This window comes from Pyxicephalus adspersus, chromosome 2, assembly GCF_032062135.1.
Source record: "Pyxicephalus adspersus chromosome 2, UCB_Pads_2.0, whole genome shotgun sequence".
NCBI classification, from domain to species: domain Eukaryota; kingdom Metazoa; phylum Chordata; class Amphibia; order Anura; family Pyxicephalidae; genus Pyxicephalus; species Pyxicephalus adspersus.
The window spans coordinates 19,502,993-19,520,043 of NC_092859.1; the positions used below are offsets into that span (position 1 = coordinate 19,502,993).

At 39.1% G+C, this 17,051-nt stretch overlaps 1 protein-coding gene across 3 annotated transcripts in view; it reads left to right on the forward strand.

Moving 5' to 3' along the window:
• The window catches only part of CHMP7 (charged multivesicular body protein 7), a 21,128-nt gene extending 5,949 nt beyond the window's left edge, over window positions 1-15,179 (forward strand). For all 3 annotated transcript variants that reach the window (XM_072399812.1, XM_072399813.1, XM_072399811.1), the window contains 10 exons: window positions 365-533; window positions 1,181-1,366; window positions 1,444-1,577; window positions 4,135-4,183; window positions 5,316-5,435; window positions 6,488-6,586; window positions 7,199-7,259; window positions 8,347-8,478; window positions 9,095-9,205; window positions 14,738-15,179. In XM_072399812.1, coding sequence (XP_072255913.1) covers window positions 365-533; window positions 1,181-1,366; window positions 1,444-1,577; window positions 4,135-4,183; window positions 5,316-5,435; window positions 6,488-6,586; window positions 7,199-7,259; window positions 8,347-8,478; window positions 9,095-9,205; window positions 14,738-14,775 — 1,099 coding nt within the window. In that variant the 3' untranslated portion in view covers window positions 14,776-15,179. The remainder of the gene's footprint in view (window positions 1-364; window positions 534-1,180; window positions 1,367-1,443; window positions 1,578-4,134; window positions 4,184-5,315; window positions 5,436-6,487; window positions 6,587-7,198; window positions 7,260-8,346; window positions 8,479-9,094; window positions 9,206-14,737) is intronic.
• The last annotated feature ends 1,872 nt before the right edge of the window (window positions 15,180-17,051 follow it).

Sequence of the window (17,051 nt, forward strand, 5' to 3'; positions counted from 1 at the left end):
CCTGGAATGGATCTGGTCCAGGATTGAAAACATTTGCTAACAAATAGCTAATGACCTTTAGGAAATCCATTCCAGGTTTGCTGGATTACCCAGCTTCACTTATGAAAGTGTATTTTCTCCAGCCTTGGAGAACTTTAATAAATCAGGGCCAAAGGCACAAAGTTTTACCCGGGAGCAGTCCCACAACATATCATAGAGATCAGACTTGGTTTTCCCACATTTAGGACAGGATTACATATTACTTTTAAAGTTCTATCTTGCTTTATAAAATATAACAACAAATACCTAGCTGAAAAAATCAAAACTGTACTATAACCAAATCTTAATGACTTGTTTTACTTTTTTTCCTTCTTTGTTGTGGCAGACGAGGTTGCCTACAAATAGAGTCAGATTTTGTGTCTGGAGTCTCCAGTGGCTGGATCTCATGGGGAATTAGGCAAATGGTCATCAAACCTCTACAGTGGACTTGGGGTACCATTCTAGGTGCGCAGATTAGTCCGGATGAACCATTTGTGATTCCTGATATCTTAAAGGTACGGTCTTACTGACTGATAGATAGAGCATGAATGTCATGTCATACTTTCTTGTCAGATTGTCATAAACCCAATAGGTTTTCTATTGACTTCACTTGACAAAATTGGTAAAAGGACAATGCTTCCATTAGCTGAAGGAATTAAAGCTGAGCTTTAGGCAGATAAAAATACACAGATTCATGTGGAATTCATGGCTGTCCCCTCAAAGTCCTGATGCAGATTTTGTTCAAAAATGAAACACATTGAGCAGAGGTGTTTTTAGTTACACCATGATGGAACACTAATGAATTTTATGTGTTAACAGCCTAACAATTACATGCAATGAAGGCAAAATGTTCAATATATTGCTATGACTTTAATCTATGTTTTTGTGTTGGTCAAGAAAACCTGTGTCAATGTTTTAAAAAATGTAAATTAATAAAAAAAAAAAATCAAAAATCTTTTCTTTTTTTTGGATATCAGTTTTGATAATGGTTTACTTGGGATGTGGCACCATTTTGACAGCAAAACATTTATATTAGTTACAGAAAGGAACACAACATTGAACAGCAGAGCAGAGATGGAAGTACTGCATGCTCAGTCGTCAGTCATATAAAGCAAAATGTAAAATTCCTGATATTGACTTTTCTGTCTTTTCCTTCTCCCAGGCACAGGCAGAGCTGGTGTTAAAGGAGTACCTGTCGTCTCCACTGAGTTCTACCTCTATTGTGTTAGATGATGACGTATACAATTTATGCAAGGACCAGATTCCAGACAGGTCTGCCTTTAATCTGGTTTTATTGCAACTGCAGCTTGAGAAGAAAATCAGTGTTTTGCAAAGACACGGGGAGAAGGTGAAATACGTGCACACTATATTATATAATATATCTTATTGTACATCCTTTACGTATGGTTTGTTTGTGCCCTGCAGCTTGTGAAGTTTTTACAGGATGGTAAGACTCGGGTGAACTCAATAGAAGAATCTGATTTGGGCATTTATGAATTACAAAAAAGTCAGAAGCTCCTATCAGAGAAAGTGCAGAAGGCAAGCGAGGAATCAGACCAGTAAGTGTTTGGTATTAACTGGTTACAGATTTTTTCAAAAAGTGGTGGATAACACCATAGCCAGCTTGGGATCAGATTTTTGGATGCTCCTTTTCACTTTTAAGTTGAAAGCATTCTTCTTTTCTTTCGTAATTGCCAGCAGTGTTATCACTTCATTTAAAAACAAAATGAAAGGCCAAGCAAACAGCTAAACGCATTGTTAAAAAAAGTTTTTTTTATTGTTGTATTTGCCAATTAGTTTTTTTTGTTTTGGACACAAAAAACAAGAAAAAAATTTTTTAAACATTTTTATTGGCAGTTTTAAAAATTATTAAACATAATAGACAATAATAACATAGAATTCCAGTATAAATTAAAATGAATATAGAACAGTCATGAACTGTATATATATTCACCATCATACAGAAAAAGGGAAGGAGTTAGAGCCTACATACACGGGGGAAAGTAAGGGAAAGGTCAGGGAATGGGTTATGGGTTTTGTATATTTATGTAATACAATTTTTAGCTCACAAGAACCCTATTCAATCCAAACGTCAAGGGGCATCCATACAATAAACAAGCTTTAGTAATTCCTATACATTTATATAGGTAAAATACCGGGATTAGATACTCCCTGTATTCAGGAGACTCCTGGAACTCTAACCAGTAGAACCAGGTGTTGCTGAACCTCACCTCTGTGCCGTTCAGGGATGATGGGAGGTCTTCCATGAGCATGATTTTGTTTATCCTGTGGAACCCTAAACCTATACATGGTGAGTGTGGTTGCTTCCGCAATAGAAGTATACAGGCTCTAGCTGCGTTAACCATATGTCTAATGACTGACCTACCGTACGCTTTTAGGGGTCTGTCACTGTGATGTAGAACAATTTTTATTTTAATTACAGGTCACAAGATCACTTTTATACTTTGCAGGTTACTATTACTTTTTGCTCTGTCTGCTCCATGCTCTAGCGTAGATGAGCTGAGGTAGGAAGTTTAAATGTTGAACAAAGAAAAAAAGAGTAGCCTAATTAGGAACGTATGCATAACCAACACTCAATATTTTACCAAGTAAATCAGTCTATAACCAATCTAACTAATTTCGAATTTAATAACATTTCCTTTATAGTTTGGAGTTAATCAAGAGTTCTGGCACTGGATTTTTTGCTATGACTTCAGCATGCGTGGTAATACTAAATATTTTTTGATGTAATCCTGATTTTCTCAATATTTTTTCTTTTATATATATTATATATTTTCTTAATTATGTTTACCCAACCCAAATGTGTGGAGGGGACTTTTAAAATTGTGGGGTCCTGCAGAAGTAATCAGGTGGCTTTACAGCCTCTCAAATTACATGTATTACAAGGACAACATCATACTATAACGGCTGGGAGTTTGTTTCCATGCTGTTTCTGCCGAGAGGTTTAAAGTAGAACTAAACGTGCGCAAAAAAGATCCATCTTGATTGGCAGTGCCACGATGGCATAACTTCCCTGTAGGCACATGGGTGTTCATTCACCCTCAGCACATGCAAGGGAAGCCAGGATTGGCAGGTTTCCCTGGCAATCAAAGCTGATGCTGCGCAGCTCCGCTTTGTCACCAGAAACTTGAAGCAATCAGGCAGGTAAGGCAAATTATTCCAAAAGGCACATGTCCCTTTCTGCATTAATGACCTGCTTGATCAATATCATTATAAAATTTGCCAGTGTTGGATCTGTGTTTCTGATATGTTTTTTTTTTTTCCTGGCCTTTACCCGGAACATAGAGTTGAACTGCTACCGTGTTTCCCCGATGATAAGGCAGGGCCATCAAATAAGACAGCCCCCCCTTTTTAGGTAAAAATGAAAAATAAGCCCCCCCCCCGCAAATAAGCCACCCACCGATTACTTACCAGAATCGCGTGGTGCGGTGGGTGACTCCGTGTGTGGTTCCTCCGTGTGGTTCCTCCGTGCGTCCTCTTCATGAAGAGGAAGTGACAGGACTGAAGTGACTCCGCCCACGCAAACACACGTGACTCCGCCCACGCAAACACAGGCAGCTTCCCTCATCCCTCCCTAACGGAGACTGCAGGAGTTTGTTCAGGAGTTCAGACAGGTTTTTTTTTGCTGTGAGCAATACCACTCTATATACGGTAAGCTTTAGAATGGGACATTAAATGGTACAGTATATTATTGATTACAGTAGAAGGGGACAATGAATGGATCAGATTAATCAGAAGGGGACAATGATTGGCACAGATTGATCTGAAGGGGACAGGAATGGCACATGATTGATCAGAAGGGGACAATGATTGGCACAGATTGATCAGAAGTGGACATGAATGGCACATGATTGATCAGAAGGGGACAGGAATGGCACATGATTGATCAGAAGGGGACAATGATTGGCACATGAACAATAACTGTGTACTGTAGTCTTCTTCATGGGTAAATAAGGCATCCCCCTGAAAATAAGCCCTAGAGCATATTTTGGCCTTCAAAAAAAAATAAGACAGTGTCTTATCATCGGGGAAACAGGGTATATTATGTGTGGGCCATTGTAACAAACTAAAAAAAAGTTGTGTTATTATTTACAGGCTGAAGGAAGAGGCAATAAACTTTAAAAGAGCTGGAAATAAGCAGCAGGTATGAATATAATATTTTATACTTTCTAATTCCACATTTCTGTTCTACTTTGTTGTCTTAATGTATACGTGCGTGGCCACTGGAAGCCTTTTTCCCCAGTGAATCCTCTTCTGTTTCACTCTGTGGTTTGTTCACATGGACTTCAGATGTTATAGGAGCAGTGTGTGCAGCAAACTTTTACAAAAGATTGCAGCAAGCTTTATTCAGCTTTGTTGAAAATTTTAATGTACCCATTTTAGGAAGCTTTATTTACAGATCTAAAAGAAAAATGGTGACCATCACTTTAAACAAGCTGCTAATAGGGCTCAGCAAGCTTTAAACAAGTGTCATGCTCTTAAGCCTAGTGCTGCACTGCTAGCACCTTGTTCAAGTGACCGGTAACTTTGATCTTTATGCGGCTAAGCCCTCCAACTTCTACTTCCTTTCTCCATTTAAGATACCTTAGGTTAAAAAAAAAAAAAAGTATAAAGTAAATGACTGTCAGGCCCCTGGTAACAACGTTAAACAAAATCCAAAATGGACACAGAATTGACTTTCTAGATTGCAAAGAAAAAAGAAAACATCCTTTGGTTTCTTTTAATCTGCCTTCAAAGCAGGAATGTTAGCCTGGTAATGGACCCCAAGGTGCATTCATTGGCTGGTAAAAGAAAAGAGTAGTTGTGCTAATCAAAAAATAATATACAAATACTGGTGAATATACAAATCATTTTGTTTAATAGAAAATTACAAATATGAAAGTACAAGCTTGTAAAATGTGAGCCACATATAAATAGCTTTAAAGTGGATCTTCCAGTTGTCTGCATACTTTCAGGTTTTTCACGTTTCACTTTTCAGGTTTCAGGTTTGTGACTGAAAGCAACAGTTGGGCATTCTTTAGAATGGGTACAGCAATAACAGTTTACATCATCTCTCAATATAGTTTGTTTATTTTTTTTAAGGTAAAAGGCTACAATAACTAAAACATGCTCAGTGAAAATACACTATACACTTCCTTCTAAAGTACTGTATTCCTTGTAAAAGATGTATTCCCATGAAAGACTTTCTTTTTTTTATGATGCAAACTCAACCCTTATATTGTCTATATACCCCATGTCTGTCTGTCTACTTAGTCTTTGTCCTGCTTGTGTTGTAGGCTCTGCGATGGATGAGACGAAGGAAGTTATCAGAGAAACGGTTGTCAGAACTGCAGAATAAGCTGGACACTGTGCAGAACATCCTGGACAGAATATCAATAGCCGAAACGGACCGCATGGTAACCATTTTGTGACCCCAGAGATAAAACTGCTTTTTCCTATCAACAAACTTCATTTATTCAAATCGGAACTAAACTCAGAATAAAATAAACACACTTACCTTTAATCCTGCAGATCCCATCAGGAGATTTCTTCATTTGGGTCCCGTGTCGTCCCGGTATCAATCTTCAGGCCAGCGCAGAAGATGTGTTAGCATCTTCTTCTCTTTTCTTCTGGGTTCTTCTGCCTACATCTCTGATCGCGCACTGCGCAGGCATGAGATTGGGTGTCATATATGAAAAAATTATTGCTGATCTCAGTGCACATACATGAGATTGGCAGTTTTTTCTTCCATTCGGGCGCATGCACGAAATTAGGGCATGCACAGAAGGGTCAGCCAAGAGCCTCCTGGCATGCGTGATGTAGGTATCCCGGGAGGCTTTGTGCTCTCATTCTGTCTTGTGGGCCACAGTGATATGATTAATTTACAGTGCTTTCTTGCTGTCTGCCATTATAAATATTTATTTTTAGGAGGGTGCAGGAAGTTGAGGTAAAATGTAAAAATTACATGAAATGTTTCTTAAATCAGGTTTTTTATATCTGCATATGCTTATGTTTAGGTAGAATCTGTTCAGTTGACCCTCTTTATGTCTATCAGATCTGAAATAATATCATAGAGTTTCCATTCACTAGATTAGCGCTAATAGTATTGGAAAAAATGGTTTACCTTGTGGATTCACAACCCTTGTCAGCCTTACCAACTGTGCAGTAATTATTTCTGGTTATAATTTACTAATCAAAATCAGTGTTCTCCGCGGCCCCTTTTAGGTGGGCGCACCACCCAGCACTTTTCAGTAACCACCCCGCTGTTTTTGGGTGGTTACTAAAGAGTTGGGTTGCAATACGAGGGCTGCCACTCCCCTAAAATTTCTTACCACACGGCTTAAAAAAATGTTTTGGTTGAATTGGGAACGTTATTTCAGTTATGATCACCTTGGGTATTTATTCTTGGCTTTTAACGTTATTTGTTGTGTACATTATAGATTAAAGTCAACTTTTCTATCAATGGCAGGTGATATCTGCATATCAAATGGGAGTGACAGCACTGCGCACAACACTAAAGGATGTCAGTGTGGAGAAAACAGAAAGCTTAGTAGATCAAATTCAGGAGGTAATGTTGATTATAATCCGTTACTGTGTGTTTCTTACAGAGTCATGTTTAAAAAATCTGGTGAAACATAACACAGTTGTGACTGGCACTGCCAGCTGTTTGCAAACTTTGTATGACTTTAAAAACCTCCCAAAAAAACTATAAAGAATAGTATAGAATTTCTTCTCACAGCATAAAACATGTCTTTCTGATTGCACAGTACATAAGACTGTAGGTTCTGTGTGGATTGCAAAATAAAACTGGTCAGCATTCATCATTAAGGAGTAGGCTAGCATGGAGTGTGACTGGCAACAGATATTGGGCAGAATTTCCATTTATTGGCATAGGTACAAAAACTGCAATTTGGAGCCACCCATTTTTCTAAGAAGGAATATCCATGTTTATTTTAGGCAGTTGTATAGGATTCAAAAACATTGTTTGCAAGACAGAATATGTGACAGGCATTGGTTCACTCAAAGTATTGCATTTTACTTTCACTGGTATTGTATGAGCTGAACCATACCACATATATAACTATGCCATGTATGAGCTAAACCATGCCACGTTTGGTTTCCTTTTATTATTATAAGACAGAACTGTAGTTGCACTGACTGTTTTGGTCCCTTTTTGCAGTTCTGTGATCTACAAGATGATATTAGCCAGAGCTTGGCTGGAGCAGTGCCCGGGGATATTGGTAAGTAGTGCACCCTGAGAACTGTTACTCAAATGTGAAATTTAAAGCAGAACTTCAGGCAGATATTAAAGATTACTTTATCAGAGATCAAGTCATGAGGACTGATGAAAGTTAACATTCCCTTGTGGCTGCTCAGTTCAGCCCACTAGAGTGGCTTGGAAATCTAAACTAGTTGGGCACAATGTTTGGATCTTGGTAAGTATTGTGCTCTGAAATGAACAGTCCCGTGTTTGGCAAATAGGATATTAACACAATCTTCTTATACAATTTGTCAGGCACAGTGGTGGAAGGATGATTATTTGGGCTTGTTTTACAGCCACAGGACCCGGGCACCTTGTAGTGATTGAATCAACCATGAAACCCTCTTTATACCAAAGTATTCTAGAATCAAATCTGGGGCCATCTGTGTGACAGCTAAGTCTTGGCCAAAATTCAACAGGACAGTGATCCCAAGCACACCAGTAAACCTAGTGAATGGCTGATAAAGAAAAGATTCAGGGTTTTGCAATGGCACAGTCAAAATCTAAACTTCAACCTGATTAAAATTCTGTGGCCCTGAGAGAGGTGTGCATAATAAACAAATGCGTTCAAACCTCAAAGTACTCAAACAATGTTGCAAAGACAGGTGGGCCAAAATTCTGATTTATTAAAGCTTTCCAAGGCTAGAAAGTATACACTTTCATCAGTGAAGCTGGGTGAATCCTGGACCAGTTCCTTCCCAGGTTTGTTAAATCACCCGGCTTCACTGATGAAAGTGTACCCTCTTTAGTCTTGTAGAGCTTTAATAAATCAGGCCCAGTGTGAGGGACTGAAAGTTATACAGAAAATCATCACTTCAAGTTATTTCTGTTAAAAGTGGTTCTCGTACAGACTGTTGAATCATAGAGTTGTATTCAGTGAATAGATCTGCTAAGGACCAGATGAATTAATGTTTATTATGTCACAATACATAAAAAAAGATTTAAAAGAGGATGTACCTTCCTTTTCTTAGACTGTAGCTAGCAAACACTAAATATGAGCATCTGAATGGAAAAAAACAAACTTTACCAAAATGTATTTTTCAGTACTCATACTTGTCATATTGCAGATGTGGACACAGATGATCTGGAGAAAGAGTTGAATGAGCTTCTCCAGGAAAATGAGGTGGACCTTCCTGAAGTCCCTACTGGACCACTGATCACCTCTCCACAAAGGCTTCCTGCTGTGCAGAATACTGCAGGTGATTAGGCTTTATATAGATATACATGGCAAATAGTGTGCCTAGGATCCTATTCATACCTGTGCTTTGGTAAAGTATGTTTTTAAATACACCTGTGCACACACTAGCATTTAGAGTTTACTTTGTAAAAAAAAAAAAAATATCCTGTTTTGGTTCTCCCCACTCATCTCCTATCTTTTATGCCCTTATGTCTTATTAGGCTGTGTGGAGCTAATCCCCATTATTAGCTTTTTACTGGGCAGCATTTACATTTTTTTAGTGAGTGCCTACACACCCAAAACTCCCTGACCTCTGTAGTTGCAGGCATTCCGGAGAACATCATCTTTTATTTCACAACAGAAACTCTAAAATCGCAGCTTATTTACCTATTTTGTATTAGAGAGCAGACACTTGACAGCCTGAAAGTGCTATAAGCTGTTTGAAACAAAATGCAAACCAACTTCATGTGATCCCATGTGACCTTTGATGATCAGTCACTCAGCAGCAAGTTTCTGCAGCCAATGAGTTTAGTGCCCTTGTACTTTTCATTAAGAATATTGAAATAATTTAACACACAACAATGTGCTTGAAGATTGTTTGGTGTTCAGAACTTTTTTATACAATCTGTTTATTTCAGCTTTTGATAGTCGGATAGCATTTAATCTTCCAGACGTTCCTGGGGTTCCAGTCACTGTTCCTAGGAGACAAAACACTATTTCAATGAATGTTTCACCCGAACGAAACGGAGGTGAGTCTTTCTTCATGGTAACCCAAGTACAGGTTGTTACAAAGCAAACAGAGCTGTACTAAGACTGTATAAGAAAGCCATTTCCTTTATAGTTATTTATTTTTGTGCTTTAATGTAATGCATGCATGTATCAATCAGCCCTCCTCTCATTACAAATTTAGTAGCTAAGTAGTGGAATAATATGAAAATTCTTAGTTCATCTTAGGCCTTTATTCTCCCCTAAGATCAGTTTCCATTCCTCTCTGCTTTTTTCCCTACACCTACGAGGGGTTGCTGAGAAGTTCCTGGCTTTGCCCAGAAAGAAGAGAGCCAAAGTTATGAAATAACACATTTATTCAACATATTCCCCCCTGAGGTTGATGCACTTGGTACAGCGTAGTTGCAGCTTTTTTAGACCATTCAAATGAAAGTCCTTTGGTTGGGCCGCAAACCAGCTCTCAGCAGCATCTTTGATGTCAGAAATGTCCTCAAAATGTTGCCCCTTCAGGTGTTTCTTAAAATTCGGTAACAGATAATAGTCCAAAAGGGCTAGGTCAGACGAGTAGGAGGGATGGCGGACCAATTGGAAACCCAGGGTGTTCAATTTGGCAGCCACAATGTTGGACGTGTGCACAAATGCATTGAAACTGGATTTTTATTAAGAATTTTCATAAAACAATAACAGAAAAAACAGAGAAAGGACAAGATATAAACATAAACATAGTGTACAGTATACTGCATAATTAACAGTACATCAAAAAGGATCATACAAATAACATATTTAAAAAATAGCAGCAAAATGTAAACCAAACAGTATAATCCCATATGGTGAGAAAGTAAAAGATGAATGTCCAGTATACATAAATAAACAGGTAGGGTATAAACAGGACAAAAGGATGGGGGGGGTCACCAGAATGATGATTATTAAGGAGTTCACATAGTCAAATCAACACTTTAAACCTGTAAATGGGCAAAATAGGCATCCCAAGATCTCCAGACCTGTTCAAACTTAGCAACATTATTACTGAGGATAGCGGTAAGATATTCCATCAAACGGACCTCCTGGACCCAAGCATGTAGGTCCTCCAAAGATGGGGCTGTGTGGATTTCCACTTGGCTGGGATTAAAGTACGGGCTGCTACTAAAAAATGTGTGATAAGCTTGGTTGTGGGTTTGGGGGGGCCCGTGAAGGGCGATCCCAGTAGATGGTGGAGTGGGTCAAGGGAGAACTGCTGCTGGGTCACTTCTGTGATTAGCTTAATAACCCTGTCCCAATAGCTATAAATAGTGGGACAGAACCAAACATTGTGCTCCAGTGTCCCACGCAGGGATCCACATCTCCAGCAAAGAGGATCTGCAGCAGCGAACAGCCAGTGCAACATATCCGGTGTGTGGTACCACCAGAACAAAATTTTGTACAAGTTTTCTTTGTAAAGTATGCATATGGAGCTTTTATTAGCCACCTCCCGGAGCTCGTACCAGTCATCTCCATCTAGGGCACGGCCCAAAATGGCTTCCCAGGTGCCCATATAGGCAAATTTGCCAGAAGCCCCCTGTGCAGAGACATGGAGGAGGTGATAAATGGAGGAAATAAGACCTTTGGCATAAGGACCGGTGGCACAAATTCTTCCAAAAGGGGTGAGTGTAGTAAATTTGGGCGATTGTTGAAGGGAAAGTAATAAAAATAATGCCTTAGCTGCAAAAATGAAAAAAAGAAGGTTTGTGGTAGGTCAAATTTTTCTTGTAATTCCTGAAAGGAGAGTATTCTTTTCTCCACCGGGAATAAAATATGCGTAATATGAAACGGCCCCCTTTCCCTCCATGGAAACCACATATTTCTAGTTAAAGTTTCGGGTAGCAAAGGGGTGTGTATAATGGATGTATGTATAGAGGCTTGGGAGGAGAGACCATACTTAGTCTTATACGCTCTCTATATATTCTTCACAAACACCATCGGGGAAAGCAGGTCTCTATCCATTATTAACATGGAGAAGATCCAGAACATCACATTAGGGTGAAGTGGGGGCAGTCCAAGCTTCCTTTATTCTCGGCATACACTGGGAGAGGATAACATTGTCCATGAGGGCAAGAAAGGGAAGATGAGTTGCTACATAATATTTAACCAGGTCTTGGGCCCCAAGACCCCCCAATTCCTTGGGTGTACAGACCACTGATCTGGATAATCTGTGTCGCTTCCGTGCCCGAATAAAATTCAGAAAACCAGCCTGCAACTTTTTCAAAGTCAAAATCGGAACCCGGACTGGGACAGTTTCAAATAAATATAGAAACTTGGGCAAGAGCATCATTTTCACAGATGCAATGCGTCCTAAAAGCGACAGTGAGTGCCCTTTCCATTTTTTCAAATAATTGTATATCTCCTGAAACAGGGGAAATTATTAGCGTACAGTTGGTTATAGGAAGCTGTGGTCTTAGTTCCCAAGTAACTCAGAGAATGTTCCCGCCACATAATAACTATCCTGTAATGCTGAGAGTTGCAAGGTTGGTATGTGTAGAAGCATGGCTTCTGTCTTTGAGAAATTGACCTTATAACCCGAAACAATGCTAAAAGCGTTTAGTTCAGTCCACAAATTCGGAGGAGTAGTAAGGGGCTGTGTAAGTGTGAGAAGGACATCATCCACATATAGTGAAATTTTATTGGGGATCCCTTCACTGGAACATCCTGAATATTAGGATTAGAGCGTACTCTCTCTGCCAGTGGTTCAATACTGAGGGTGAAGAGCAAGGGGGACAGGGGGCATCTCTGTCGCGTCCCATTTTTGATGGAGGCAAGGGGAGTGAATAGCTCCCACAAAGGGGCCTGAGAACCCCATTTTAGTAAGTGTAGAAAACATGAAAGGCCAGCTGAGACAGTCAAACAACTTCTCCATGTCCAAACTCAAGAAAAGTGAGGGAGTTTTGAGTTTGTTGAGGATATCAATAACATTAGTTACTCGCCCGTTTGGTCCCTGTGTACAAGGAATGGTAAAATTTAGAGGGCCGGTTTGCTTAAATCTTAGAGTAAATTTTAAGATCGGAGTTGAGTAACGCAATGGGTCTGTAGTTAGTACAATCCGTCAGATCCTTACCCTGCTTAGGGATAACAGTAATATGGGAGAATGACATGGAAGGCGGGATGGGTTTACCATGGAGAAAATCATTAAATAAGTCCACTAGATGGGGAAGTAAATTTGGCAAGAAGGTTTTGTAATACAAATAAGGCAAACCATCTGGGCCAGGAGCTTTATGTGAAGGAAGTTGAGAAATAACCTTGGAAATTTCCTCTTCAGTAATGGGGCTATTAAGGTGCTCCAGGTGTTCTGTCCTCAACTGGGGGAGATTTAGTTCAGCTAAATAGGCGTCTGTGGTGGCTTGAAAAACTGAGCCCATGGAGCTCTGCGCCTGGTGACACTGTGTGATATAGTTGGGTGTAGTACTGTTCAAACCGGGAAGCTATTTGGGACGGGTCATACCTTAATACCCCCTTCTCGTATTTAATGGCCATAGGGGAGGAACTAGATTGTATATCCCTCAGTTTGCGTGCCAGAGATGTATCTGGCTTGTTGCCTTTGTGGTAATAAAGCTGTCTAGTAAGCTGCATCATCCAGCTGACCTTCATCAGCTCCAGGGCCCTAAATTTGGAGCGGAGGGAAGTCACCTCCCCTAGGAGGCCCAGTGACGGTCTATCAGAGAGCTTCTCCTCCGCAGTTCGTAGTGCCTGTACCATTAAGACACGCTGCAAGTTGGAGTCCCTTTTAAGGCCACACACAGGCCCCTAACGACCGCCTTGTGGGCCTCCCAGAGAGTGGAAGTGTGTGCCACTGAACCCTTGTTCTCTGCAAAATAGTTTTGTATTCCAGCAGTAAGGGACAGTTTGGTGTCCATGTTTTTAAGAATAAAATCATTCATCCGCTAGTGACACACTTTAGTTTTAGAGGGGGCAAACAAAACCTCCAACGTGATCAGGACATGGTCTGACCACGAAATAGGGTGAATATCAGCAGAAACACTGTTCCTCCAGAGTGGTAAATTGATGAATAGGTAGTCAATGCAAGTATGGGTTTGATGAAGAGGGATGTAAAAAGGAAATTGCTTACTTGTAGGGTGCTGAATTCCCCAGCCGTCATACAGCTGGTGACGTCTCATAAGTTGCCTAAAACAACTTGGAGCATTGCAGCACAGTAGGGGTTGGATGTATACATAGACATCCTATCTTGATTTAGAAAGAAAATTAAAGTCTCCACCGACAATCAAATAAGTATGGGTGAACTCTTCCAAAAGGGCTAGTGTTTTAGTAAGAAACTTAAACTGCCCTGCATTAGGAGCATAAATGTTGCACATGGTTAAAGGGACCCCTTGTAGGGTACCTTTCTTGGGTCTTGTTGGTCTTAGCTTTTCATATGAATCAAATGGCAACAGATGCTTCCAGACCTGCAGACACTTTTTCATATGCTCCAAGCATGTCCCCAAATAATGCTTTCCAGGCTCCGCTGGCTGTGTCCCCTGGAAAATACCCAGATGAGTCTCTTCTCTGAGTAAGCATGATTACATATTATAGCAAAAAAGACACATCTATTGATTTGTTCAACCTATTGCAGTTATTCCCAGATGTGGTGGGACTCTTTTTTTCCTCTTGCGCGCTCTCTCTTTTTCTCTTGCGCTCCCTCTCTCTCTTTTTTTTTTGTACTCTCTTTCTGTCTCAATTTCACTTTCTCTTTCTCTTTCTTGCTCTCTCTCTTTTTTTTGGTCTCGCTCCCTCTACCTTTTTTTTTTTGCTCTCGCTCTCTCTACCTTTTACTGCTTTTTATGCTTGCAGACCTGCAGACACTTTTTCATATGCTCCAAGCATGTCCCCAAATAATGCTTTCCACGCTTCAACAACTGTGTCCTCTGGAAGTAAGCATGATTACAGATTATAACAAAAAAGGCACATCTTAGGAGGGGCTTTAGTTTTAGCACATATTTGGAATCTGTTAAGCGTCCTCGCTATACTGATGCCCAGCAATAAAACTAAAGTCAGTGTTCCAAATTATTTGTTGTACTTTGATTTTTTTTGTTCTCTCTCTCACTTGCCCTCCCGCTTTCTCTCTCTCTCTCTCTCTCTCTCTCTCTCTCGCTCTTTCTTTCTTGCTCTCTCTCTTTACTTTCCTTCTTGCTCTCTCTTTCCTTCCCTCTTGCTCTCTCTTTCCTTCCCTCTTGCTCTCTCTCTCTTTCCTTCCCTCTTGCTCTCTCTCTCTGTGATTGCACATTTTCCCTGTCTAACTGAAGCAGTGTTTACAGAACCTTATATAGGTCTGTTACTTTGAGCAGGAAAGCAAATCACATAAGCATAGCAAGGGAAATAAATAAAAAAAAAAACTACTTACTAGAAATAAATAACTATTCATAAGATATGATATTTACCAGCAAAATAAGGTTTTGTTTGGCAGAGTGTTGTGTACTGGAAAGCAAATGTTGATCATTTTTTCGTGATTAGTATATTCAATCTAATACCTGTTCTCAAGGTAAAAGAAGAATTTGTTCGTAATAATGTTTTTGTATGGTTCTTGATTTTAGATACTCAGCCCTGCACACAGTATTTACCCTACAAGTGACCACTGTCAGAGTCCTGATCATCATGTCTGCGCTGAGTTACCTATCCTGGTAAAGGAAGTAGTTCAGTGGAATATTCTGTTTGCAGGCTAGACCATTCTGCTGTTGTAAATGGTAATCTAATGTAAGGGTTTCTGCACTATTATTGTTTGCGTATGTTTCTCAACCCTGCTTGCTCATATTGTGTACTCGAATAAGGATATGTTATGATGAAATATATACTATCAGTCTTACTATGATCTATGTACACATAATAGAGCTTGAAACATTGTCATTTGTCAGAAGTCCTACATACACCTTTTCCTGAAGGTTAAATGTATCGCTTGTAATCTTTAATAACTTTTCAAATATTTAATATTTTATTCCTAATCTGAACTGAAAAATAAATGCTGCTGATTATTCTACAGTACAGTAGTCGTATTTCTGTAATGTTTGGTATTCCTTGGAGTATGAAGGGGACATTCAGCTGTCATGTAATATAAAAGCTGCAATACCTTTGGATTTGTTTTTTAACACTTTAATGAAAACTTTTAAGAATTTTGAAACTATATTCCAATTTTTGAAATAGAAGGGGACCTCCTGTAAAATGTTTTTGGCTAGCATTTCATATTAAATAATAAATGAATATAGCTGGATTTGGAAGAATAAAAAAACCCAACCTGTTCTCCTCATTAGATACAATACTTCTAATATGTTATAAAGTATGAATATACTGCGCGTACTATATGGTGTGTGTGTGTGTGTGTGTGTGTGTGTGTGTGTGTGTGTGTTTGGATAGAAAATTCCCCAAGTAACCAACATTTAGGGCCCCCACAATAGCCAACATTACTTAATGGTATGTTATCTTACAGGTGTCAATAGTTTATCTTATTGTAATGTATTTGCAGAAGATATGTTCTTTGTAGGCAAAGGCACAGTCCAATGATTAGGTAGTTTTTGTGTTTCTAGACCTGTTATCTCTAGTTTCACTCCATTGGAAGGAGACTTGGTTACTAACAGTGACTGTATAGTTGAGTAAAATACTGCAGAAGGTTCACTTTATGCAAACTTGAGCATTATATTGTGTGAGACACAAAAAGGCTCCCACACAGGAATCCTCCTGTATAAGAGAAAAGATGCATTCAATGGTTTAGGCTACGCACACAAAATTCTCGCCTCGGGGGTGATATCAGACAAGAATCTGGCGTGTGTACAGTGCTCGTCCTCCAACAACTGTCCTGGCAGATCCACGGGCGAGGAACGAAGGGGAGAGAACACAGCTGGGTGCCATTCCATCTTTCTCCCCCCTTCCCTCTCCATACTGCAGAACAACATTATTTGTACACAAACTAATAGTTACCAAACTTTTTTTCACTGCCACATCCCTAATTGTTTTAGCAAGAATAGACAAACAACTAAATCGGTTAAATATATGTGGGATTTTAAAGGCTCATCTTTAAAGCAAATATAATGCACAAAACTTGTATATTTGAAAAGCATAACATATTTAATTATAAGCACATTTTTATAATAAAACATACACATTTTCTATAATACATCAGCACCAAAATAAAAATCTATAAAATAAATATTCATGCAACCTGTGAGGCTGGTACACTTTTTTCTTCAATTCCTTCAATACTAATCTACTCATCCAAATATTTCTATAAGCAAGCACAATCCTTTTAATCTATCAACGTGCTCCACTGATTGCGCTTCATCAGGAGTTTTATAGGTTTATATAATATATATAAATGTGACAGATTTATATCCACATGTGAAGTGTAAAATATTCTATTTTACACATACTTAGACGAGAGTTCGATCACAAGGCCCATCTCAAGCAGGGAGCATCCAATCAGTTGGGAAGGGGGTTTGCTGGAGTGCTTTAAATCAGGACTCATCACCAAGTTGTAACATAGCTTCTCGAAACATGCAGGTAGGTATATACCATTAGGACACTATTTAAAAAAGAGGGAAGTATAAACATGATAAGGCTTTTATCTGTTGCATCCCCAAAGGATCTCATTATACATATAATATAGTAGTGTTCTCTTTATGATTTCCAGTGATTATAAGAATTTATATTTATACCAAATAATAATATAGAATATAAATTGCAGTTCGAGTAGTACTGGCTTCACCTTATTTTTTCATTCGTAGCCTTTTCCATAAGATCATTTTACAATATATACTACAAATCAATAAATAACTAAAAAAAAAAAAAGAAATCTAAATATGGAAAACATAAGTTATTAATGCTTGCATAAATTGTACCTTGAGTGCACTACCGTTTATT